Genomic DNA, 26,836 nt, shown 5'->3' on the forward strand with positions numbered 1-26,836 from the left:
AGACACACATGCAGAGATCATCCGTTCACTTCTGCGTCTCACAATGACTAATGTCCATTGCTTGTGTTTCTTGGCCCAAGCAAGTTAAATCAAATTTTATTTGTCACATGCGCCAATTACAACAGGTGTAGTAGACCTTACAGTGAAATGCTTACTTACAAGCCCTTAACCAACAATGCAGTTTTACGAAGAAAAAAAAGTGTTAAACTATTTACTAAAATTAACTGAAGTGGTGCAGCCGTCTAAGGCACGGCATCACAGTGCTAGAGGCGTCACTACAGACCCTGGTTCAATTCCAGGCTGTATCATAACCGGCAGTGATTGGGAGTCCTATAGGGCCCAGCGTCATCCGGGTTAGGGTTTGGCCAGGGTAGGCCGTCATTGTAAATAAGAATTTGTTCTTAACTGACTTGCCTAGTTAAATAAAATATTTAAAAAATAAAAAGAATATATATAATTTAAAAAATGTGTATATATAAATAAATAAATAAAAATAACAAATAATTAAGGAGCAACAATAAAATAACAGTAACGAGGCTATATACAGGGTGTACCGGTACAGAATCAATGTGCGGGGGCACCTGTTAATTGAGGTAATATGTACATGTAGGTAGAGGTAAAGTGACTATGCATAGATAATAAACAGAGAGTAGCAGCAGCGTAGATATGGGGATGGGAGGGGGACAATGCAAATAGTCCAGGTAGCCATATGGCCTTATGGCCTGGGTGTAGAAGCTGTTAAGAAGCCTTTTGGACCTAGACTTGGTACCGCTTGTCGTGCGGTAGCAGAGAGAACAGTCTATGACTAGGGTGGCTGAAGTCTTTGGCAATTTTTTGGCCCTTCCTCTGACACCGCCTGGTGTAGAGGTCCTGGATGGCAGTTAAGTTGTAGTAGGCTGCTTTGTTCTGTTTGTTAGAATGGATCCTTCAGACGTTCCAATGGTTGCTTGATGGGATCCTTCTCGTGTCTTTTGTCAAAGTTCTAGACTACATTACATTACCCAGCTGCAGACTGAGAATATTTGGTATAGTCTTTGCCTTCTTCACTCGTCGAGTTTCAGAGGATCTTAACCATTTCGTAACATTCAGCTCACGCTGTCGGTCACGCTAGTCTGTATTTAAATTGCAACCATTTCAACGTATTCAGCTCGCGCTGCACGCATACTGGTCTGTTGTAAATTTCGTTAGCAGTCCTTTTATGCACTCGCCTTGGAGGGCGGTTCCATCACGTTGCCATAATGTCTGTGCTCACGTGAGCGTGGTCACTGACTCGGCAAAAGCTTACATGAAAAACAATTCTCATCTAGAAGGCCAAAATCACACTTAATCTTTTCACAACTAGTTTCATATTTAATCATATAAGTTTTACAACATTTAGATGCAAATCTGATAACTACACCGTGAAAGCTCTTAAAGATACAGTTATCTTGCTATACCATCCGTAATGACATCACAAAATGCTAAATTATATGACATGATTATTGTTTCGATCCCCACCAACCATTCCCCACATTGTTTATGTTAGACATATTGTTTCAATATCCAATCTTTTGATGTTAAAGTACTGCAAAGTCTCTCTCTATTCTAACACTCAGACATTCCATTCTCAATACTGCAAAGGCAAGAGAGAGAAAGTTTACGATAGGTCGTTAAAATCATAATACCCCCCCCCCCCCCCTTCCTCTCTGGTGGGAGAGGGGGGTGGGGGGGCTCTCTTTGATCCTCACTCAGGATGAAAAGTCATGACAAGGTGTTTGAGAGAATACCAAGAGTGTGCAAACCTGTCATCAAGGCAAAGGGTGGATACTTTGAAGAATCTCAAATATTTAACACTTTTTAGGTTACTACATGATTCCATATATGTTATTTCATCGTTTTGATGTCTTCACTATTATTCTACAATATAGAAAATAGTAAAAACTAAGAAAAACCCTTTGAATGAGTAGGTGTGTCCAAACTTTTGACTGATACTGTATATAAAACACAGGAAATCATGGTTTTACAGCACTGAGCCTTTAATAGGCCAGACTGGTTCAGTTTGATGTGTGCTGTGTGATGTTGGGTGTGGAAAGAAGCCATCTCTTATTCCGCGTGTGTGTGTGCGAGTGTAGGGTACGAGTATTGTATCTGCTGTGGACGACATCCAAGTGCTCCTAGACGACCACGTCATCAAGACCCAGACCATGCGAGGGTCACCCTTCATCAAGCCCATAGAGGCTGACTGTAAGGTAGGATCATCACACTGCCACCTGTCATCTCTGGTCTACTGGATTGGGTGACATCCCAGTTGAGATCATTCATGGCCATGAAAATTGATACTAGCCAATGTTCTCCTGTAATGTACGTTCGTATTGTACATTCATTCTAAGGGTTTTTAAATCTTTCTGTTTTTCTCACTCCCTCTTTCTTCTTTCTCTTACCTCTCACTTTCTTTATCCTTTTCACTTCAATCTCAAATCTCTATTTTCCCTTCTCCTCCCCGTTCTCAGCAATGGGAGGAGAAGTTGCTGACGATGCAGGACATCTTGGACTCCATGTTGAAGTGTCAAGCTACCTGGCTCTACCTGGAGCCCATCTTCAGCTCTGAGGACATCATCGCCCAGATGCCTGAGGAGGGACGCAAGTTTGCCATCGTGGACCGATACTGGAAAGATATCATCGCTGAGGCGGTGAGACACACACACCCCCGAAATTACTGTGTGTGCGTGTGTGTGCGTGCCTATATGTGTGTGGGGATTTCCTTATCTTGACCAATACCCTGTATGTGTGTGTTCAGATGAAGGACACGCGTGTGCTGGTGGCTACAGACCAGGCCAACATGCTGGGCCGTCTCGAGGAGGCCAATGTATTTCTGGAGGACATCCAGAGAGGCCTCAACACCTACCTGGAGAAAAAGAGACTATTCTTCCCCAGGTAACTCGAACAACTATTAACATTCTCTTTGACATTGCCTCTCGCTTTGACATACTCTTCAGTGTAAGTACCACTGTATGTTAATGCTCACATGAAATGTGTGTATTTTAGCATTTACGTCAATCTTGTATGTATTCATGTCTATGGGAGACTTGTGAGTTAAGATTGTGTAGCCCATTTAGCCCTTGAAGAGTCATGCCCTTGGAGAACTGTCAGAACTGTTAACTGATTTAGTATTTAACTGGGTACATCTCAATTCAATTCAATCACAGTGAATGGCTTATGCTCCAATCAAAATGCAATGAGTCGGGGGATGTGTCTGAAAGAGCACCTTATTCCCTTTATAGTGCACTACATAGGGAATAGGCTGCCATCTCGGACTCACCTCTGACTGAATCTAATCCACAGGTTCTTCTTCCTGTCCAACGATGAGTTGCTGGAGATCCTGTCAGAGACAAAGGACCCGAGGCGTGTCCAGCCCCACCTGAAGAAGTGCTTCGAGGGCATCGCCAAGCTGGAGTTCACCGAGGACATGGAGATCACTGGCATGATCAGCTCTGAGAAGGAGTTAGTGCCGTTTAGCACCAAGCTCTACCCTGCCAAAGCTAAGGTACTATTGTAGGACACACACACACATGCATTCAGGCACACACACACACACACACACGGTGATGTGACTGTGTGGTGTGGTCCCATGCAGGGCATGGTGGAGAAGTGGCTACAGCAGGTGGAAAGCATGATGATGACCAGCGTTAGAGATGTCATCCACAAAGGAGTGGACCAGTATGTCGAGGTACAGTAAAGACATAAATAAAATTTAGAATTTACAAAAATGTCAATTGAAATGTTTTTGGACAATTACACTTCAAATGTATTATTTTGTATTTATTTTTTATGCATGATTATTTTACAGGTCCCCAGGAAAAAATGGGTGTTGCAGTGGCCTGGTCAGGTTGTAATTTGTGCCTCGTCCATTTTCTGGACCAGTGAGGTCTCTGAGGCCATCGAGACCAATACCCTGCACGTGAGTCGCATAATACATAGCATTACCAAAGACAGTACAGTATGAAGATAGGCAGAAACTGCATCTCCTATAGAAATCCCTGATCACTCTTGTAGGCAAGTCAAGGCGACGTTGGCTAGCTAAGCTCATGCACAGAAACACGTCATCGGGTCTGACAGTCGTCTTGCGTCGAACTGTGCATGTGCAGGCTGTCAAATCAAAGGCACACCTTCGATTTTTTTTTTTTTAATGGACAAAAATGAAATGTGTCAGTTTGTCACTTTCACCAGGTTGGAGTAATAACATGTTCAACTGCTTAAGACATTGGCTCCAATCTAGGTTGTGCCTTTAGATTTCGAGAGTAAATGTTTAACTTTTTAAAATTAGATTGAACCTTTATTTAACACGCCAAGTCAGTTAAGAACAAATTCTTATTTACAATGACGGCCTACACCGGCCAAACCCGGACGACGCTGGGCCAATTGTGCGCCACTCTATGGGACTCCCAATCACAGCCGGTTGTGATACAACCTGGAATCGAACCTGGGTGTCTGTAGTGACACCTCAAGCACTGAGATGTGGTGCCTTAGACCACTGTGCCACTCGGGAGCCCAAGTAAGAATGTTTCACTTCTCTCCTTGATTTCTCTAACCACAAACCCCAGCCTGGTCTGCTTGGTCTCCTTGGTCTGCTTCGCAAGCGTTCCTGGAAGTCTTGCGATGTTGCGCCTCTGTGTTTCGAAATTCAGTGCTATCACTCTACATCCTTATTCACCTAATGTAGCCCCTCCTACTTGACCCAGTTGCTGATCAAACGCCCCCCTTGTCTCTTGGCATTTTCTCAACCAGCTTCATGAGGAATGCTTTTCCAACAGTCTTGAAGGAGTTCCCACATATGCTGAGCACTTGTTGGCTGCTTTTCCTTCACTCTGCGGTCCAACTCATCCAAAACCATCTCAATTGGGTTCAGTTCAGGGGATTGTGGAGGACAGGTCATCTGATGCAGCACTCCATCACTCTTCTTCTTGGTCAAATAGCCCTTACACAGCCCGGAGGTGTGTTTTGGGTCATTGTCCTGTTGAAAAACAAATTATAGTCCCACTAAGCGCAAACCAGATGGGATGGTGTATCGCTGCAGAATGCTGTGGTAGCCATGCTGGTTAAGTGTGCCTTGAATTGTAAATAAATCACTGATGGTGTCACCAGCAAAGCACCACCACACCTCCTCCTCCATGCTTCACGGTGGGAACCACACATGCGGAGATCAATAACTACTCTGCGCCTCACAAACTACTCTGAGATCAATAACTACTCTGCGTCTCACAAAGACACAGCGGTTGGAACCAAAAATCTCAAATTTGGACTCATCAGACCAAAGACTGACAAGAGTGTGCAAAGCTGTCATCAAGGCAAAGGGTGGCTACTTTGAAGAATATATTTTGATTTGTTTAACACTTTTTTGGTTACTACAATATTCCATATGTGTTATTTCATAGTTGTGATGGCTTCACTATTATTCTACATTGTAGAAAATAGTAAAAATATAGAAAAACCCTTGAGTGAGTAGGTGTGTCCAAACTATTGACTGGTACTGTATATGTTGATCCATTCTAAGGCCTATGTGGATAAGAGCAATGCCCAAATAGCTGACATTGTGGAGCTAGTGCGTGGGAAGCTGAATGGAGGGGCCAGAATGACCTTAGGATCTCTCACAGTCATTGATGTCCACGGTATGTTCCACTTTTTCCTTTATATTAGTTCTTCTTCTGAGTTCACCCCAGAGGAAGTCGGTGCCAAATCTCTCACACACACACTTTTTCTCACTCACACACTCTCTCCTCTCTCTCCCAGCTCGGGACGTGGTAGCTAAACTGGCTGAGGACCGTATCTCCTCCCTGAATGACTTCTCCTGGATCAGTCAGCTGAGGTACTTCTGGGAGGACGGAGACGTGCGCCTGCGTATGATCACCACCACTGTCAAGTACGGCTACGAGTACCTGGGCAACTCCGGCCGCCTGGTCATCACCCCACTCACTGACCGCTGCTATAGGTCAGTCATCAACTGTAACCCCCGACTTGGTTGACTTACCACTAACATAGTCATGACCATGGTTATAATGCAATGATACATACATGGGCACAGTTGCTGGACATAACTTTCTTCCGTAAGGATACTGAAAGGTACTCTATGTCTATGAAAAGAGAACAGTCATGTCAGAGGTTGCATGTTATGTGTTCCCATAGGACACTGATGGGTGCCCTGAAGCTGAACCTGGGAGGAGCCCCCGAGGGCCCTGCAGGGACAGGCAAGACTGAGACCACCAAGGATCTGGCCAAAGCTCTGGCTAAGCAGGTACATGATCATTTTTGTATTTTTTTTACCTTTATTTAACTAGGCAAGTCAGTTAAGAACATTCTTATACACAATGACGGCCTACACCGGCCAAACCTGGATGACGCTGGGCCAATTGTGCGCCTCCCTGTGGGACTCCCAATCACAGCCGGTTGTGATACAGCCTGGATTCAAACCAGGGTGTCTGTAGTGACGTCTCAAGCACTGAGATGCGGTGCCTTAGACCGCTGCGCCACTCGAGAGCCCTACTAATGCATTACTACGTCTTAACTTTTCACCCAAAGTTTGTTCAGTCTTCAGGTACCATATTTAATTGCATTCATTCACTACAATTTGATTTGTTATGTCTTGTTCTTTGCTTCTCTCAGTGTGTGGTGTTCAACTGCTCTGACGGCCTGGACTACAAGGCCATGAGTAAGTTCTTCAAAGGACTGGCACAGTCCGGGGCTTGGGCCTGCTTCGACGAGTTCAACCGAATCGAAGTGGAGGTGCTGTCTGTGGTGGCCCAGCAGGTGCTGAGTATCCAGCAGGCCATCGCCAGGGACCTGAAGACCTTCATGTTCGAGGGGACCGAGTTGTCCCTCAATCCCACCTGCTCCGTCTTCATCACCATGAACCCTGGCTATGCAGGCAGGGCCGAGCTCCCAGACAACCTCAAGGTACAGTACACCTACCACTGACTATAGGATCAACATTAGTTATTTCAAACTTAAAAGGGATAGGTCACAATTTACATTGTATAGTTCAACTAGTTTAGCATTAGGTTTATTGCAAGAAAAACAATAAGATTGGGAGTGTGGAGCTGTCAATCTTCTCTTGCAGGTTCTTTTCCGTACAGTGGCTATGATGGTGCCTGACTATGGTCTCATTGGTGAGATCTCACTTTACTCCGTGGGCTTTATCGAGTCTCGCAGGTATGAATCATACTGATATATAACTAATCTACTGTGGTTGTCTTGTCATACATAGTTCTCTAACTTCTCACGTTGACTCAAAAAAAAATACTTTCTTGGTGTTCCTATCAGTCTTGCCGGGAAGATTGTGGCAACCTACCGCCTGTGTTCAGAGCAGCTGTCCTCGCAGCATCACTACGACTATGGTATGCGCGCTGTGAAATCAGTCCTGACTGCCGCGGGGAACCTGAAACTGAAGTACCCGAAGGAGAACGAGAGTGTTCTGCTGCTCAGGGCACTGATGGACGTCAACATGGCCAAGTTTCTGGCCCAGGATGTGCCTCTGTTTCAAGTAATGTTGCTTATGTTTCAGCATTATTCAGCTTTGTCACACTGACTTGGTATACCCTGATTTTGTATATCTTATCAGGTAGTTTTTTTACATGATTTCTCTATCTAGGTAACCAATGTCATCATTGTCACACAGCAAATTCTCCAGTGTTAGATCAACACTGAGAGTTAAATTTAACACTGTTCCAGTGTCCATACTGGTCCACACTTTTCAGTGTAAAATTACCACTTTGCATTTCCCAGTGTGCCTTTCGAGTGATGAGTTACCACCCATGACTGTATTTGTTAGTGAGAGAGAAATGGTGGTTGCATTCATTCATGTTCAGTCCTGTGGCCTTTACCAGATGAGATCCTAAGCACATATGTTATCATTAAAATGTAATTATTACAATACATACAGTATTTCATAAGGCCTTATTTTGAGGGCCTAGTTCTACCTTAATACAGTTGCCTCAAACTCATTGTTTCCAGGCCACATCAAGTCACATTATGCTGGCTAGCAACGTGATGTGTAATTCCTATTAGAATCCAGCCAGAGTGGGGATCTCAAATATTTGTATTCACCTACAACCTGCATTCAGAATGACTGCCAGGTTTGGGAAGAATAAGATATGAGATTACCTAAAGCATCTTAACTGGAACAACCATTTCAGTAACGGGTGCAACAAGCCCCAGTAACAGATTGGAGTGTTGGGCTAGTAACCAAAAGGTTGCTTGATCGAATCCTCGAGCTGACAAGGTAAAAATCTGTCGTTCTGCCCCTGAACAAGGCTGTTAACCCACTTTTCCTAGGCTGTCATTGTAAATAAGAATTTGTTCTGACTTGCCTAGTTCAATTAAAAATTCATCAACCATGCAAAAACATAGATATTGAAATAAACAATTCTTAAAATACACCTGCAATAAGCGCATGCTGGGAAATCTGATAATGATGGGTGTGGTTTTAGTTTAACTCTTGTTATTAAAACCAACACTGGGGTTCATTTACACCAATAAGTGTTAATTTAACATTTACAGTGCCAATTTCACTCCGGAATTAACAGTAGAAATGTTACACTGAAAAATCAACACTAGGTAACACTATGCACCTATGCACCAATGTCATCATTACAAACTGAGTAATTTTATGCTATCTCTCAGTCTTTCACACATGACTGTATGCTTGAATTGTATCCATAGGGTATCATATCGGATCTCTTCCCTGGGGTGGTCCTTCCCAAACCAGACTACGATCTTCTCATGCAGGCCCTGAATGACAACATCACCAAGCTCCAGCTCCAGCCTGTGCCCTGGTTCATCGGCAAAATCATCCAGGTAATCCAAAAACAAAATGGCAGCATTTCTCTGTCCTTCTCAGTGACACTGATGCCTCAAGCTCACCTATTATTCGAAGACATTGTGGTTGAATAAGGATCAATGCTGTAAGAATTTCTCCCTTTGGTTCTTTCGTATTGGTAGGTGTATGATATGATGCTGGTGCGTCACGGTTTCATGATCGTGGGAGACCCTCTGGGTGGGAAGACCTCTGCCTATAAAGTCCTGGCTGGGGCCCTGGGTGATCTGTTTGAAGGTTAGTCCTACCAGACAGCAACTTTATGACATCGAAAGTCCACATTATCAAGCCATAAGTAGCGTCAGTTTTGGCAACAACAAATAAATTGCACCAAAATATGATACACACTTTATATTCAATTTTTATGGTCACCATGTTTCCATCCTCTGGCATCCTGTTTACCCCCAGCTGGTCTGATGGAGGAGTTTGCGGTCGACTACCGGATCATCAACCCCAAGGCCATCACCATGGGCCAGCTGTACGGTTGCTTCGACCCGGTCAGCCACGAGTGGTCAGACGGGGTGCTGGCCGTCTCCTTCAGGGAGCAGGCCGTCTCCATCTCGGACGACCGCCAGTGGATCCTCTTCGACGGGCCCATCGACGCGGTGTGGATCGAGAACATGAACACCGTGCTGGACGACAACAAGAAGGTAAGGAGTTAGCTTCATTAACTAGGTTTGCATTCAATTGGCAACAGATTTTCATGCAAATATTCTAAAATCTACAAAAAAGATTTTCCCACCAGAGATGTTTTTCCATCAAATTGACTTATTGTGGATAAAAGGCCAAGCATTGATCATCATGTCACCAGAATAAGTCCCTCAATATTTATTGGAAAGGAGCATCAAGCTCATCACTGTGCACTTTCACCACCATGTGAAGTTCATCCTCCTAACTTATTTCATCTGTAGCCTAATAAACTGTATGCTTTCCCGAGTCGTAGTGTGAACCCAAGTTTACTTCTGTATGATGGTTATTATGTCAATATTTGCGCATAAAAGCGTTTCCACCGCCATGTCTCGCATTATTAATTTTACCGACACAAAAAGATCCCACCTTGTCTAGCGTATTTTGTTTTGTCGACATTTGGAAAGTTTACCGACAAAGTCGCTGATTCTATAAAAAACATATATCTGACATGTACTTTACTCTCATAAAAAGGTTGGATGGAAATATGGTTATAGGGAGACATAACATATAAGCTTTATAATATGAAGTTATAGAGGTGCATACGCACGTATAACAAGTAACTACTGTAAGCATTATACATGTCGGCTTTGAGTAAATTGAGTTTTCTTTTTACTCCTTCCAGTGACTACAAGTCACCTTTTACCATGATTTGCCCTCTTTGGACAGTAGTACAGTGTCCATTGATTAAATAACGAGTGCCCTGTTCGTCTCGTGCCAAACACTAAGGTAGGTTTTGTACTTTGTTCTCTGTAGCTGTGTCTGATGAGTGGCGAGATCATCCAGATGAGCGCTAAGATGAGTCTGATCTTTGAGACCGCCGATCTGGAGCAGGCCTCCCCAGCTACGGTCAGCAGGTGAGTGGGGGTGGGTTTTTTCGAGAAGTAGTGTCCTCAAATTCAATATGTTGTGACTTACTGTATTTTGTGACTGGAAGAAAGGAGCAAACCGTTCTGGTTGGGTGTTGAGTCAACCAGTGATAGTATAGCAAGTTGGTTGCTGGTTGTTGATACTTTGATGAAGAAATTGTTGTTCTGCTTTTAGGGGTGGATCTTAACTTCCACTTAACTTGAATGTTCACTTAGCTTTCCATTGACATTAATGGATGACTAAGTGAACATTTGACTTAGGTGGAAGTTAGGATTTGCCCCTTAATGAATTGTACATGGCTGGCTGACTGTCCTTGTATCTTCAGATGTGGTATGATCTACATGGAGCCTCACCAGTTAGGCTGGGCCCCTCTCAGAGACTCCTACATGGACACCTTGCCTGAGAGCCTGAGCACTGAACATAGAGACCTGGTGAGAACAGACACATACAAAAACACTTTTCTTTTTTGTTTTACTTAAGGAAGGTCAATTTGAATATTCCTATATAATTATCCCCATTCAGCATAATCAATGATTTGTACCACGCTTTGTCCACTGGGTTATAAGACACATTTTGGTTGAATGCATTCAGTTGTGCAACTGACTAGGTATCCCCTTTCCATTGTATTATGTGTGACACACCATCTCGTGTCTTTCTGCAGATTGTAGACATGTTCAACTGGCTGGTCCAGCCCTGTCTGGACTTCATCTCCAGAGAGTGTCGTTTCCTGGTGTCGACATCCCCCATCCACCTGGCTTACAGCCTGATGAGGCTCTACACCTGTCTCCTAGGTCAGCCAACACACAGCTGTTTCATCATACAATGTCCAAACTATGAAGTCCAAACATAAACTGTGTTATATCTGTCTGGAGACGGTTTAGAAGACCTTTCTTATTGATTGATGACCTTGAATGCATGTACTGTATGTATGTGCGTGACCGCATTCCTTTGTGCGTGTTGCTGCGCATGTACTGCTTCACCAGACGACATTGCATCATCGGGGGCCGATGGCGCGGAGCCCATGTCCAGTCAGCAGGTGACCATGTGGCTGCAGGGCCTGTTCCTATTCGCTGTGGTGTGGAGCGTGGGCGGGACCATCAACGGGGAGAGCCGCAATAAGTTTGACGCCTTCTACAGGAACCTGATCATGGGCATGGATGACAACCACCCCCGGCCCAAAAGTGTCAAACTGACCAAGAACAACGTTTTCCCTGAGAGAGGTGACATGACCCTATCAATGAGTTGTGCTGTGACTGACAACCATACCTGACAACAGTCCCCAAAGCGTTGCTGCTTAAGACATAACTTTTTAGCCGTGCTTTTACCCAGGGTGCTTTTAGTTCTCTTAGGCATATGATTTACTTGATTTAATTCATCCCTTTCTAAGTATCTTATTTTATCGCCTTTTATTTATTGCTGCGTTAGTCTCTCGTATCCACGGTTATCTTACTATTGTTTTACTATTTCAATCTCTAAATTTTATCGATGTCTATCTTGATTTTACATTTGCACAGAAACGTTTTTTGTTTTATCTTCTTCACGTTGTATTATTTTATTTGTTAAGCACCTTGAAATGCATTTGATTAATTATTGTATTGAGCAAGTGAAAGAATCAAAGGTACAATTAGTCATATTTTTCTTTTTTCCCCCTCCTCTGTAGGCACCATCTATGACTACTACTTCCACAAGCAGGGCACAGGGCAGTGGAATACATGGACTGATTCCATCACCAAGGAGGAGTCCACTATTGCCGATGGAGCCAATGTCAGTTGTTTACCTGAGAGTGTGACTGCTTGACGGGGTCAAATGGAGCTGTAACTGGGTGGCCATGTTCTGTAAAATCTCTCTTCTCCTTGTCAGTTTACTAGTGATTGGAGGGGTTCAAATGCAAGTAACCAGGTTGTCATGCTCTTTAACTAAAATTCCCCTTCTCTCTCTCTCTATTCCCACTATTAGGTGTCAGACCTGATCATCCCCACCATGGAGACAGCCCGTCAGCTGTTCTTCCTGCAGACCTACCTGGCCCACGAGGTGCCCATGCTGTTCGTGGGGCCCACCGGCACGGGCAAGTCAGTCATCAACAACAGCTTTCTGCTCAAGCTTCCTAAGGAGCGCTACACACCTAACTGCATCAACTTCTCGGCACGCACCTCAGCCAACCAGACCCAGGACATCATCATGGGCAAGCTGGACCGCCGGAGGAAGGGCGTGTTCGGGCCACCCATGGGAAAGAAGTGTGTCGTCTACGTGGGTAAGGAATGAGTAGGGCACTCAGTGGAGCACGTTACTGTGTCCATGCTGCTCAATGCTTAACACAGGTGCGTCTGACATGGCAACCTATTCCCTATATAGTGCACTACTTTTCCCCCTCAAAAGAAATAGGGAATAGGGTGCCATTTTGGACACAGCCAGTGTCTCCCCTACCATTTCACCTCAAAGAGTTTATGAATCATCAGTTCCTTGGTTCCCCACATCCTCTCTCCTCCCCTCCTCAAAACGAATGACTGTATATGAATGGACAAAGCCATTGATCACGTGACACCATTCATTCCTATATGAAGACTCAATAGCGCATTTGAAGCCAAAAAAGTTGGTTAAGATGGCATCTCATGGATAGATAACGTGCGCAGTTTGAGCTACTCCAGGATGTGACATTGCAGGCTAGCTTAGTGCTGCGCCCTCTCATTGAGTATTTCAAGTCGAGTGCCGACCAAGGTACTGCAGGCTCCAATTAGCAACTAAATTATCCTTAGAACTTATTCTGTGTGTGGTTCAAGGACATACATCTGGTGTAATAGAAGCAATTGTTGGTACCATGATTGTCTTGGAATTGTTCATTTATTTACACAAAGATTATCCACGAAGATTGTCATTTTCCCATTCACTATAATGGGGGATCCTGTTTTCTGCAAACAATGCCTGCAGTACCACGGTCAGCTTTGAACTTTGTGGCTTTAATGAGAGGGGGCAGTCGTTCTCCCCTGCTCAAAACGCATTGTTGAAGAAGGTCAGAGGGGAGGAACCTTGACTTTTCTTCTCCAATACATTTTAAAAAGTGGGTGAGGAGAGAGGATGTGAGTAATCAAGGAAATACAATTGAGATTCACCCTAGTGACCTTTGATCTATCAGATGACCTCAACATGCCTGCCAAGGAGATCTATGGCGCCCAGCCACCCATCGAGCTGCTGAGGCAGTGGATCGACCACTACCACTGGTACGACAAGAAAGACACCTCCAGGATTGACATTGTGGACATTCTGTTCGTATCCGCTATGGGGCCCCCTGGAGGGGGGAGGAATGACATTACAGGTACTCTTTCTTTGCACTTCAGTACTGGGTGGTGTTCAGTAAGGCACATCAATTTGCGTTTCTTATTGAAAAAGTTGTGGTATTAGCGCTCCATTTTAAAACATTTTCTCCCATTTCGATCGTACTGAACAAGACCCTTTGCTTCAGTGATTTGGTATGCATAAATTGTGTTACCTTTCAAGTAGGTAGGTTTTCTCAATGTGCATATAATTTTGTTGTAAAAGTTTACCAGTTAGTTTCTCTTTTAAATCATAGGCCGCTTCACTCGCCATTTGAATATTGTTTCTATCGACTCCTTTGACCATGAGACGCTGAGCAAGATATTCACCTCCATTACCGACTGGCATTTTGGCAAGGGATTTGATGCTGCTTTCTATAGGTGAGATGTCTTAAAGGTATTCTAACCTAGAATTGAGAGGCTATGCAGTTCTAAGGCCCATTTATGTTTTAGAGTGATGAACTTGGTGATGAACAGAGACATGAATTAATATCTGTTAAAGGAATGAAAATGAAAATGATATCTGTTCAATTAAAATGGCCCCTAAAAGGCTTGTAACCAGCAATTTATGTAACCAACAATCTCTGTTGAGGAAAGGACAGAGAGAGCCTATATGTGCGACCAATGGATCATCTCACTCAATGGAATACATTCTGACCTCTGACTTACAGTGCATTCGGAAAGTATTCAGACCGCTTTACTGTTTCTACATTTTGTTACGTTACAGTCTTATTCTAAAATGGATTAAATAAAAGGAATTACTCATCAATTTACACACAATACCCCATAATGACAAAGCGAAAACAGGTTTGTAGATTTAAAAAAACAGAAATAACTTATTTACATAAGTATTCAGACCCTTTGCTATGAAACAAACTTCAAATTGAGCCCAGGTGCATCCTGTTTCCATTGATCATCCTTGAGATGTTTCCAGAACTTGATTGGAGTCCACCTGTGGTAAATTCAATTGATTGGACATGATTTAGAAAGGCACGCACCTGTCTATATAAGGTCCTACAGTTGACAGTGCATGTCAGAGCAAAGACCAAGCCATGAGGTCGAATGAATTGTCCGTAGAGCGCCGAGATAGGATTGTGTCGAGGGACAGATCAGGGGAAGGGTACCAAAACATTTCTGCAGCTTTGAAGGTCCCCAAGAACAGTGGCCTCCATCATTCTTAAATGGAACCACCAAGACTCTTCCTAGAACTGGCCGCCCGGCTAAACTGAGCAATCGAAAGAGAAAGGCCTTGGTCAGGGAGGTGACCAAGGACCCGATGGTCACTCTGATAGAGCTCCAGATTTCCTCTGTGGAGATGGGAGGATCTTCCAGAAGGACAACCCTCTCTGCAGCACTCCACCAATCAGGCCTTTATGGTAGAGTGGCCAGACGTAAGCCACTCCTCAGTAAAAGGCACATGACAGCCCACTTAGAGTTTGCCAAAGGCACCTAAAGGGACTCTAAGAACATGAGAAACAAGATTCTCTGGTCTGATGAAACTAAGATTGAACTCTTTGGCCCGAATGCCAAGCGTCACGTCGGGGGGAAACCTGGCACCATCCCTACATTGAAGCATTTTGGTGGCAGCATCATGCTGTGGGGATGTTTTTCAGCGGCAGGGACTGGAAGGCTAGTCAGGATCAAGGAAAGATGAACGGAGCAAAGTACAGAGAGATCCTTGATGTAAACCTGCTCCAGAGTGCTTAGGACCTCAGACTGGGGCGAAGGTTCACCTTCTAACATGACAACGACCTTAAGCACACAGCCAAGACAACGCAGGAGTGGCTTCGTGACAAGTCTCTGAATGTCCTTGAGTGGCCCAGCCAGAGCCACAGTTTTTGCTTTGTCATTATGGGGTATTGTGTGTAGATTGATGAGGGGAAAAAGCAATTTAATACATTTTATAATAAGGCTATAACATTACAAAATGTGGAAAAAGTCAAGGGTTCTGAATACTTTACGAATGCACTGTATGTTGTCTGTGTGTCCAGACTGGGGAAGATCATGGTGCAGGCCACCATGGCTGTCTATCAGGATGCCATGGAGAGTTTCCTGCCCACTCCCTCCAAGTCCCACTACATCTTCAACCTCAGGGACTTTGCCAGGGTGATCCGCGGGGTGCTGCTCAGCCCACCCACGCACCTCCAGGCAAGGCCAGACGACAACAGCTCATAGTTAACGTTTATACAACTTCTATATACATTTTTTACTAAATACTTTACCTTATAAAAATACTAATATATGTATGATATATATATAATTTATGTATGATCTGTTTCTGTGTGAGCAGGAGGGAGACAAGCTAATCCGCCTGTGGATCCATGAGGTCTACCGCGTGTTCTACGACCGCCTCATTGACAACGAGGACAGAGAGACATTCTTCAACATTGTCAAGGAGAGAACCTCCGGCTACTTCAAGCAGAGCATGGATAAGGTAAGTTCCACATTACCCTTTTTATACATTCACAGTTCTTCATTGTTGGATGATCATTGCCTTTCAAAGATTTACCATGTATCTTCTGTCAGGCTTTTGCATTAGTGTATGTGGGATTTATTTTAAGGGACTGAATTGATCTTAGTCTAATGGTTACTAGTTCAAGAGCAATGCACATGTTATTTACTCTAAATCCATTCTACTGCCCCCTGTTGTATGTAGCTGCTGACCCACCTGACGCCTAGCGGCAAGGTTGTGGACGAGACGATCCGCAGCCTGTTCTTCGGAGACTACGCCAAGCCTGACTCGGACGCCAAGGCCTACGACGAGATCACCGACCTGCAAGTTCTGACCAACGTCATGGACTACTATCTGGACGAGTTCAACAACATCAGCAAGGCACCCATGTCCCTCGTCATGTTCAAGTTTGCCATCGAGCACATCTCACGTATCTGCCGTGTGCTCAAGCAGGACAACGGGCATCTTCTCCTGGTGGGCATCGGGGGCTCAGGGCGGCAGAGCGCCACCAAGCTGGGCACCTTCATCAACGATTACGACCTCTTCCAGATTGAGCTAACCAAGGTAACTGGATCAAGAAAACTCTGAAGGTTAATGAATGTAGCTTAGTGAAAAATAGCGCCACCATGTGCTGGTCTCCGATAGAGGTGCCGGTTTAAATATATAGGTAAGAGGACTGATAATGACCAGCAGGAGACAGGGATACAATCCACACTTTATTGTCACCTCAAACAGACACACGACTTTACAGAGTAGGTGGTAGTGGTAGTGATAGTGGTGTAGTGGTTAATGGTCAACAACGCTCTAAACACCAGTCATTGAGTCCAGAAGAAGGATTTTCCATTTGGAAAGGGTTCAGATGTGAGTTGAGCTGGAGGACAGGAGGTAATATAGAGGTTGTCTCAACCTGCCCTCCTGGAAACAACTAAAGAGTTCAATGGCAGACTTGGGTCTCCAACCCCAGGCTAGGCACTGATTGGCTAACTGGGTCAGCTGATTCTGTTCCCTGGCAACCTGGTCCCAAGCACATAGGTTTGAAGGGGCCTTCTGCAGCAGGACAAAAGACTCAGGCTGAGGTCGAGGGGTTGGTAGCCTACCTCAGCTGTAAGAAGTCACAAAGTTTGTCTCTAAATCCCAGGGCCAGAGGGAGGGTTTGAAAGAAGGTTCTGAGAAGTACTCACTGGTAACTGTAAGGGTTTTCTTTGACTTTCGAGGTCATGCTAATTAGGCTACGTATCTTGTGTAGTCTTGATGATGGTTTGCATTTGTATATTGTATGTATTATATGTATTCCCATTTGGATTGTATGTAATGTAAGCGCCTTTAGTGACCAAAGTGCTGTCAGTCCTGCCCATTCTTTTACCCGTCTGATAATGTTCATGAAAGTCTGGAAATAAGTCCATAAGTCCAATTCATTAATTAATTTATTCACCAAGAACTACGGAGTGTCGGAGTGGCGCGACGACCTAAAGCGGTTGATGCTGAAGGCGGGCCTGCAGGGCAAGAACATGGTGTTCCTGTTCAATGACAGCCAGATCAAGGACGAGGCCTTTGTGGAGGACATCAACATGCTGCTCAACACAGGCGACGTGCCCAACATCTTCCCAGCCGACGAGCGCGCCGACATCATCGACAAGGTACAGGGCATCGCACGCACGGAGGGCAAGAAGATCGATGCCACACCACTCTCCATGTACAACTTCTTCATCGAGCGTGTCAAGGCAAACCTTCACATTGTGCTCGGTGGGTACCTTCAACATTTCATACATTTAGTATTATTACCAGGTTACCCCCCATACTTAATCTCCTTACTGGTAATTGTGATGATTTCAATCCCACATCCATTGTGGCTTTTAGAGTTACCTTGCTTTAAGAGTTACGTTGTCTTCATGTCTAAACAGTGATGGTGTTTGTCTTTGGAATAGCAATGAGCCCAATTGGGGACGCCTTCCGAAACCGGTTGAGGATGTTCCCTTCCCTCATCAACTGTTGCACCATCGACTGGTTCCAGGCCTGGCCTAAAGACGCTCTGGAGATGGTGGCCAACAAGTTCCTGCAGGATGTGGAGCTGGAAGACAACGTCAGGCTACAGTAAGAAACTGATCCACTCATAACATCCAGCTAGAGTGTCTCTCTCTGTAGATTTAGCTACAAGCTACGAAATAGCTATTAGCTGCTAGTAATCTATGGTAGGCTACTGGACTAGCTAATAGTCAACAGACTAGGTACTTAATATTCCATTTCTCTTCAGGTTTCTGCAAATTGATGACCACACACTTGATGGAAATGTACATGAGCTTGACCCTTCTTGTCAATTTATTGTGACAGAAAGGGACATTGTTTAACAGTCACAACTCCCCTTCCATTTCATGGATTTGTTTTACCAAGTCAGTGATTTGTGTGTCTCTCAGTGTGGTGGAGATGTGTAAAACCTTCCAGGAGAGCGTGGGAGGTTTGTCCGAGAGGTACTTCTCTCAACTCAGGAGACACAACTATGTGACGCCCACGTCCTACCTGGAGCTCATTCTCACATACAAGGTCCTGCTCAACTCCAAGAGGAGTGAGGTGGACACTCAGAGAAACCGCTACATTGTGGGTCTGGAGAAACTGTACTTTGCTGCATCTCAGGTAGGAAGTTTAGTCAACTAAGTCTACTTACATAAGGCCCATTTCTATTTGCTGAGTTACAATGCTTTGGTACAGAGTTAACAGATAACTATGGCCTATTTTGACATGTGATTGGCAGAACAATCCCCATTGTGGGAATTATGAGGCCTCGGTGTCCCATCATCACGTCTTAAAGATGCACTGTGCATTGTATTGTTGCTAAAATGTGAATTTATGTTTGTGACAAAACAAGTATAGAGTAGAGAATCATTGTACCATCTAAACACTGTGAAATGTATTTTCCATAACAAAAAATATTGTATTTTCAGCTGTTTGAAGCTGGTGTACAAAACCGAAAGTAAAATATGTTTAAACAAAACTTAAGAACAGGAAGCATAGAAATAACACACATAGAACAGATATCGCTTCTTAGACTTGCTTTTAATGTGAATAAGTTACATATTGCAGCTTTAACCCTTTAACGTACAATAAGGCCTAGTTAATCAATACAAAGAGCAAAAACTCACATTGTAAAGTCCCTAAATTGACTAACATTATGTTACAAGTCTTAAGCACTCTGCCCCTTCCATCTGAATGACTCCACTCCATGTTGGCTCCACAGGTATCGATAATGCAGGAGGAGCTGACCGCCCTGCAGCCAGAGTTGATCCAGACATCAGCTGAGACAGATAAGATGATGGTCAACATTGAGAAGGAGACAGTAGTGGTGGATGCTAAGAAAAAGCTGGTGTTGGCAGACGAGAAGGTGGCCAACGACGCGGCTGCAGCAGCCAAAGCTATAAAGGTATAAAGGTCTACACTGTCACTTTACAACACCTTGTATCATTCAGATCGACTCACACTAGAATTATAAAGACGATATACTGTAAATGACATATTTGGCGTTGCACGTTCCAATTACAATTAGCTCGGTATCTGTAATGTTAGTATCTGTAATGTAACTGCTAGCAAGGAAGAAAATGTTGACATATGAGTAGAAACAGTAGTTTCTATATTAAAAGTGAGTGACTGCCTGCTGTTTGTGTTCAGGATGAGTGTGAGGGTGACCTGGCGGAGGCCATGCCTGCCCTTGAGGCTGCCCTGTCAGCCCTGGACACCCTGAAACCCTCAGACATCACAGTGGTCAAGTCCATGTCGAACCCTCCAGGTCTGGTCAAACTGGTCATGGAGTCCATCTGCATCATGAAAGGCATCAAGCCAGAGAGGAAGCCCGATCCTGGTGGCTCAGGTAAGCACTCATTGCATTGTAAAGAAGACACTAATATTGTATAATCAAATTGTAATGTACTGTATGGGCCTACTTTAAATGTTTATTATCAAACTGATAATTTATGTAATATTAAATTACACAGATGAAACAGGAAATTATGCACGAAAGCAGATACTTTTCTGTAAATATGTTTGAAAGAACATGGGCTTAATTATGTTTTTTTCCCGATGTTTGATTATTTGTGTTACAGGTAAGATGATTGAGGACTTCTGGGGCCCCTCCAAGAAGCTCCTGGGAGACATGAAGTTCCTGGAGAACCTCAAAGCCTATGACAAAGACAACATCGCTGCCGCCAACATCAAGAAGATCCGCGACAAATTCATTGACAACCCCGAGTTCCAGCCCTCCATCATCAAGAACGTCTCCTCTGCCTGTGAGGGCCTTTGTAAGTGGGTGCGGGCCATGGAGGTGTACGAGCGTGTGTCCAAAGTGGTGGCCCCCAAGATAGAGAAGCTGAAGGAGGCTGAGGACGAGCTTGGGGTGCAGATGCAGATGTTGTCAGTGAAGAGAGCTGAGCTGAAGGAGGTGGTGGACAAGCTCCAGGATCTAAACGACACGTTCGAGGCCATGTGCAACAAGAAGAAAGACCTGGAAGAAAACATTGAGCTGTGCTCCCAGAAGTTGATCAGGGCAGAGCAGCTGATTGGAGGGCTGGGTGGGGAGAAGGACAGGTGGACGGAGGCTGCCCGGCTGCTGGGGATCAGGTACACCAACCTGACAGGCGACGTGCTCCTCTCCTCCGGCACTGTGTCCTACCTGGGGGCCTTCACCGTGGACTACCGTGTGGAGTGCCAGCGGGAGTGGCATCTGCTCTGCCAGGCCAAGAAGGTGCCATGCTCCGAGGACTTCACCCTCAGCAACACCCTGGGCAACCAGGTGTCCATCCGGGCATGGCAGATTGCCGGCCTGCCCGTCGACTCCTTCTCCACTGACAACGGCATCATCGTGTCCAACTCACGCCGCTGGCCCCTCATGATCGACCCGCAGGGCCAGGCCAACAAGTGGATCAAGAACATGGAGAAGGCCAACAAGCTGGCCATCATCAAGCTGTCAGACGGCAACTATGTGAGAACACTGGAGAACTCCATCGCGTTCGGCACACCTGTTTTGCTGGAGAACGTTGGAGAAGAACTTGATGCAGTACTGGAACCGGTGCTGCTGAAACAGACCTTCAGACAACAAGGTGTGGAGTACATGAAGCTAGGTGAGAACATTGTGGAGTACTCCAAAGACTTCCTCTTCTACATGACCACCAGCCTGAGAAGCCCTCACTACCTCCCCGAGGTGGCGGTTAAAGTCTGCCTGCTCAACTTCATGATCACCCCACTGGGTTTGGAGGACCAGCTTCTGGGCATCATGGCCGCCAAGGAGAAACCAGAACTAGAAGAGAAGAAGAACCAGCTGATCCTGGAGAGTGCCGCCAACAACAAGCAGCTGAAGGAGATTGAGGATAAAATCCTCAAAATCCTGTCTTCCTCAGAGGGTAACATCCTAGAAGACGAAACAGCCATCAAGGTCCTGTCTTCCTCCAAGGTGCTGTCCGAGGAGATCTCGGAGAAGCAGAAGATTGCTAGTGTCACAGAGAAGGAGATTGACGACACGCGCATGGGCTACCGGCCTGTGGCCGAGCACTCGTCCATCCTGTTCTTCTGCATCTCGGAGCTGGCCAACATAGAGCCCATGTACCAGTACTCCCTCACCTGGTTCATCAACCTCTACCTGCAGTCCATCGCCCAGAGCTTGAAGAGCGACGACCTGGCCACCCGCATCGAGAACATTGTGGAGCATTTCACCATCAACATCTATAACAACGTGTGCCGATCGCTCTTCGAGAAGGACAAGCTGCTCTTCTCCTTGCTCCTCACCGTGGGCATCATGCAAGGCAAGGGCCAGGTGGACGACAGCATCTGGCGCTTCCTCCTCACCGGTGGCATCACTCTGGACAACCCCAACCCCAACCCCGCTCCTGAGTGGCTCTCCGACAAGTCCTGGTCAGAAATCGTAAGAGCATCCAAGCTGCCAAACTTAGAAGGTCTCTTCGAGCACGTCCGAGACAACATTCCCAAGTGGAAGAAGATCTACGATTCGGGGAAGCCTCACAAGGAGCAGCTGCCTGACAGCTGGGGGATTCTGGTGGGGATGCACCGCATGGTGGTGCTGCGCTGCTTCAGGCCGGACAAGCTAGTTCCGGCGGTGCAAGAGTTCATTGTGGACAACATGGGGCGCAGCTACATTGAGCCCCCGACCTTCGACCTGGCCGGGAGTTACAACGACTCCAACTGCTGCTCTCCTCTCATCTTTGTGCTCTCTCCAGGATCTGATCCCACTGCGGGTAATTCATTAGAGATACCTGTGACCTTTGAGCTGTATTCTGTGCTTTAACTTAGGTTTTGGATATTTATTTGTTTTTTTTGTGTCCTGCTCACTTAACTTATTGAATTATGATACATCAAGAAATTATTCAAACTGAACTAGTCTTTAACCAACTTTACATACATCTGTTATACATCTGCATTAAAGAGGTCACATCTGATTGGATTTTTGAGTGCTCAAAAGTTCATACCAGTACTTAAATGTTCCTTTGATCTCCAGGTCTTCTCAAGTTTGCTGACGACCTTGAAATGGGGGGCAGTAAAACCCAGACCATCTCCCTGGGCCAGGGCCAGGGGCCCATCGCAGCCCTGATGATCAATGCTGCCATCAAGGATGGCACCTGGGTGGTGCTACAGAACTGTCATCTGTGCACCAGCTGGATGCCCGCCCTGGAGAGGATCTGTGAGGAGGGCATCACCCCCGAAAACACCAACCCCACCTTTAGGTCAGCCGTTGCAGGGCAGGGGGAGTTTTTATCTATTATAGCCATTGGCCAGGCAGTTGGTTTGTAATACCCTGGTTGTAATACTCTGGTTACTTATGATCCTATACATTTGTATTGCCTACAAATAAAACCAAGAGCAACAAACTAAACTAACACTATCATTGCTAACTTCACAGGTTGTGGTTGACCAGTTACCCGTCTGACAAGTTCCCAGTCAGCATCCTGCAGAACGGGGTGAAGATGACCAACGAGCCGCCCAAGGGGATGAGGGCCAACCTGTTCCGCTCCTACATCAGCGACCCCATCTCCGACCCCGCCTTCTTCAACAGCTCCAAGAAACAGGAGGCGTGGCAGAAGCTGCTGTTTGGTCTCTGCTTTTTTCATGCTCTGGTGCAGGAGAGGAGGACCTTCGGACCTCTAGGTGAGACTAACACTCTTCTATGGTCCTCTTTTCTTTCTTTTTACCCCTTTTTCTTAAGACAAAATGTCCTCCCCTTCTCAGTCACTTCCAGTCACTGAAATTGTATTTTGGTGTTTTCCCTCATCCTATACCTTTCTTGTTCCTTCTCTCTCTCTCTCTGGGGAAACACATTTTCCCCCAGTATACGTCATGATGAACGAAAAATGTCACTGCATTGAATATCCTCTCTTATAACTTGAGTTAAAGGGTCAAAACTTGTCATTGTTTTTTTTTCCCGCATTTGACCCCAAGGTTGGAATATCCCGTATGAGTTCAATGAGTCTGACCTGAGGATCAGTATGACGCAGATCCAGATGTTCCTGGATGAGTATGAGGAGATTCCTCTGGAGGCCCTCTCCTACCTAACTGGTGAGGCTCGCACAGACACAGCTGTGTGGATTGGTATAGCGGGAGAGAGAGACTGTATCACATAGCAATAAAAGAGGTTCATTCTCTGTTTGTATCAGAGCATAGGAGGGTTTACTAACCTGAACTAGTGGAAGACGGACACATACATTTTCTCTCTCTCCCTTTCTCTCTCTTTCAGGTGAGTGTAACTACGGTGGCAGGGTGACGGACGACAAGGACAGGCGTCTGCTGGTGTCTCTACTGTCCATCTTCTACAGCAGGGAGCTGATAGAGCAGGAGGGCTACCACGTGTGTGAGGGAGACATGTACTATATCCCCCCTCACGGACCGTACCAGGTACTACTGTCACCTCCGTCGTGTCTTTATCCATTTATCATACAAGATGGCGGACTGTCATATCCATAGTCGATGATATCTTTATGCTGTTGCGCTTAAGGTTCAGATATTTGTTGTCGCCTTAATGATTCAGGGGTCAGGATGTGCATTGGGGGTAGAGTGATCTGATCCTAGATCTGTGGTTAGGGGCAGTCTACTGGTATCTGCTTAGATTTTGTCACACCCTCTTGTATGGAGCCTCTGGACCACATTGCCAGATCAAGCATAAGTTGGCGTTTAGACTGCTAAATAATTAGTGAAATAGTTCAACAAATAGCTACCTGAACTATCCGCATTGACCATTTTTGCTTTTCACGTACGGTGCTGCTACTGTTTACTGTCACTTTATTCCTAGTTATATGTACATATTACCTCAATTACTTCGTACCCCTGCGCATCGAACTCAGTACTGGTACCCCTTGTATATAGCCACGTTATAGTTAGTCATTGTGTATCTATTACTTTTATTATTAAGTGTTTTACTTTTCTATTATTATCTTCTTTCTCTCTGCATTGTTGGGAAGGGCCTGTAAATGAGCATTTCACTGTTAGTCCACACCTGTTGTTTACGAAGCACAAGTACAATTTTGGGGGATTTGAACTCATTTGTACTGTTTGTCTTTTCAAGACCTATGTTGATTACATCCGCAACCTACCCATCGCGGCGGAACCTGGCGTGTTTGGACTCCACAGCAATGCTGACATCACCAAGGACAACCAGGAGACCAATCAGCTGCTGGATGGAGTGCTGCTGACACTTCCCAGGCAGACTGGAGGCGGGGCTAAATCCCCTCAGGTTAGTTGGACAGTGGACACTAGGGTTGAATGGCGGGAACCCGGTTACTGAGATTTACCGGGATTTACTGTCCAAAACCACTCCCTTTTCCCAGGATAAATAACTGTGAGAAACCGGTAAATTATTTACATGAACAGCATGATGTGAAATGGAACTGTTAAATTATATGCGAAATCTGGCGTCTCTATGGCCTCTGCATGATGAATCACCAACGCTCAGGGTGGGGACAGACAGCCCATCTCAGTATGGAGCGCAGCTCACAATGCATGTAGACCTATCATGTCATCATGGTAATTTTCTTGTGACAGGTAAACCTGCATTTGCTGCAGCAAAGCCTATAATACAGAAATATAAAGACCGAATGCGCATCTAATCTCCGCCTGGCTTTCGGGGGTCACCTTATTTCTTAATTGTAAAGAAATGTTTTTTTTAATTGAAGCTGCAGAGTTTTAAAACAGCCTAACACGTGAATATCGTTGCTTTAAATCAGTACAACCGCAAGCAATCTCTCTCAGTCTTTCTCTGCCTCCATCAACTCCATTCAAATCGCATCCAAAATAGATCATCCTGTTCTAGATTGATATATAGCCCTATATATAGATGTCCTAGCCTACCTCTTTCAGGTAATACATTCAATGCAGTATTAGCCTTATATTCAGCCAATTAATGATGGGTTATGCATAATAAGCTTCTAACTTATGTCTCTTGCGCAATACGCACCCACCTGTGCTCTGCTGGCCTCTCTCCTTTAAAAAACGCTCCTTAGCTCTTAGAGTCCCGTGCAGGAAAAGCTAGACTAGAATCGCTTGCTGGACATGACTTTTTCTAGCATTTCTTATATCAATAGACTATTCGAAGAGGAACGTAAACTCTTGTTTGCTGACAGCACAATCATTTGGGCTTTTCTGAACTTGGGATTATTAAATGTCTTTAATGTAGGGCTCATAAAGTGGATTTAATGTATAACTTAATGTATAATCAATCAGTCTCAGGTAGAATCAGGGTTGAATTTTTTAATCAAATCTCTAATCAAATCCAGAGAGAGGCTTATTTATATGCTTTATAACGCTTTTTAAAAACACTTCCGGTTTGGGAAATACTACCTAGGAGAAAAGTGATTTATTCCCCGGATGGAACATTTGTAAAATACCGGGAAATTCAACACTAGTGGACACTTCTCTGTGTGATCAAAACCTGTACATTCTCACAGACCGGCACTTTATGTGGATAAGAAGTTGTGATGCCTCAGAACAAGCCCTGATATGTCAGCTCCGTACAGAAGCTTCAATTGTTTTGAATGTATTATACTGGTAGTTATATCTCTTTGACTACTACAGGAAGTGGTTGATGAGCTTGCGGAAGACATCCTGTCCAAGCTGCCAGCAGACTTTGACATCCAGATGGTGATTAACAAATACCCAGTGATGTATGAGGAGTCCATGAACACTGTGCTGAGACAGGAACTGATCCGCTTCAACAGGTAAATGTCATGATCTGGAATAAAGAAACAGGGGGTCAGGAAGTGTAGCGTTTCAAACTGATACAATGAATGCACTCATAAAATACTTACTCCACATCTGGCCATGGTAATTGGAGTCTTATGGTCAATTGATTAAAACCAAAGTAAAATGTTTTGTGTCCCACATAGGGTTGCAAAGGGAGGGTATATTACTGATAACATTCAATGATTTTATAGACTTTATCACGTTACAACTAGTGGCCTTTTTGGATACTTCAGATTATCACAGGTGTCTGTAATTATCTCTGGCCCTCTGTGTGGCCGTTTCTGTCTCACTATTGTTTGTGGAGATATGCTCTGATGAAGGTCGACTGAGCTTCAGCCTCTATTCAAATAAATGGGCATCTGACTGGAAGTGTGCAGAGACTTTTTTCCCCCTGTTTCTCCAGTTTAGCATTTTGCCTTCAGCACCTTCACTAATCGGTTTTGGGTGTGCAGT

The 26,836-nt window shown here is 44.9% G+C and overlaps 1 protein-coding gene across 1 annotated transcript in view; it reads left to right on the top strand.

Moving 5' to 3' along the window:
- Positions 1-26,836, top strand: part of dnah3 (dynein axonemal heavy chain 3) — a 52,095-nt gene that overhangs the window by 20,154 nt on the left and 5,105 nt on the right. The window contains exons 20-57 of the mRNA XM_071391150.1: positions 2,112-2,228; positions 2,490-2,669; positions 2,777-2,913; positions 3,322-3,523; positions 3,614-3,706; positions 3,827-3,937; positions 5,531-5,645; positions 5,767-5,965; positions 6,160-6,268; positions 6,637-6,927; positions 7,091-7,182; positions 7,294-7,513; positions 8,692-8,826; positions 8,971-9,082; positions 9,254-9,495; positions 10,289-10,389; positions 10,728-10,833; positions 11,064-11,193; positions 11,386-11,622; positions 12,063-12,166; positions 12,359-12,653; positions 13,533-13,712; positions 13,968-14,091; positions 15,702-15,858; positions 16,001-16,144; positions 16,367-16,726; positions 17,599-17,905; positions 18,088-18,253; positions 18,574-18,790; positions 19,392-19,574; positions 19,820-20,018; positions 20,251-22,392; positions 22,653-22,878; positions 23,055-23,299; positions 23,591-23,707; positions 23,886-24,043; positions 24,711-24,878; positions 26,216-26,358. Of these exons, the coding sequence (XP_071247251.1) occupies positions 2,112-2,228; positions 2,490-2,669; positions 2,777-2,913; positions 3,322-3,523; positions 3,614-3,706; positions 3,827-3,937; positions 5,531-5,645; positions 5,767-5,965; positions 6,160-6,268; positions 6,637-6,927; positions 7,091-7,182; positions 7,294-7,513; positions 8,692-8,826; positions 8,971-9,082; positions 9,254-9,495; positions 10,289-10,389; positions 10,728-10,833; positions 11,064-11,193; positions 11,386-11,622; positions 12,063-12,166; positions 12,359-12,653; positions 13,533-13,712; positions 13,968-14,091; positions 15,702-15,858; positions 16,001-16,144; positions 16,367-16,726; positions 17,599-17,905; positions 18,088-18,253; positions 18,574-18,790; positions 19,392-19,574; positions 19,820-20,018; positions 20,251-22,392; positions 22,653-22,878; positions 23,055-23,299; positions 23,591-23,707; positions 23,886-24,043; positions 24,711-24,878; positions 26,216-26,358 (8,564 nt within the window). The remainder of the gene's footprint in view (positions 1-2,111; positions 2,229-2,489; positions 2,670-2,776; positions 2,914-3,321; positions 3,524-3,613; positions 3,707-3,826; positions 3,938-5,530; positions 5,646-5,766; positions 5,966-6,159; positions 6,269-6,636; positions 6,928-7,090; positions 7,183-7,293; positions 7,514-8,691; positions 8,827-8,970; positions 9,083-9,253; positions 9,496-10,288; positions 10,390-10,727; positions 10,834-11,063; positions 11,194-11,385; positions 11,623-12,062; positions 12,167-12,358; positions 12,654-13,532; positions 13,713-13,967; positions 14,092-15,701; positions 15,859-16,000; positions 16,145-16,366; positions 16,727-17,598; positions 17,906-18,087; positions 18,254-18,573; positions 18,791-19,391; positions 19,575-19,819; positions 20,019-20,250; positions 22,393-22,652; positions 22,879-23,054; positions 23,300-23,590; positions 23,708-23,885; positions 24,044-24,710; positions 24,879-26,215; positions 26,359-26,836) is intronic.

Source organism: Salvelinus alpinus, chromosome 3, assembly GCF_045679555.1.
Source record: "Salvelinus alpinus chromosome 3, SLU_Salpinus.1, whole genome shotgun sequence".
Classification (NCBI taxonomy): Eukaryota; Metazoa; Chordata; class Actinopteri; order Salmoniformes; family Salmonidae; genus Salvelinus; species Salvelinus alpinus.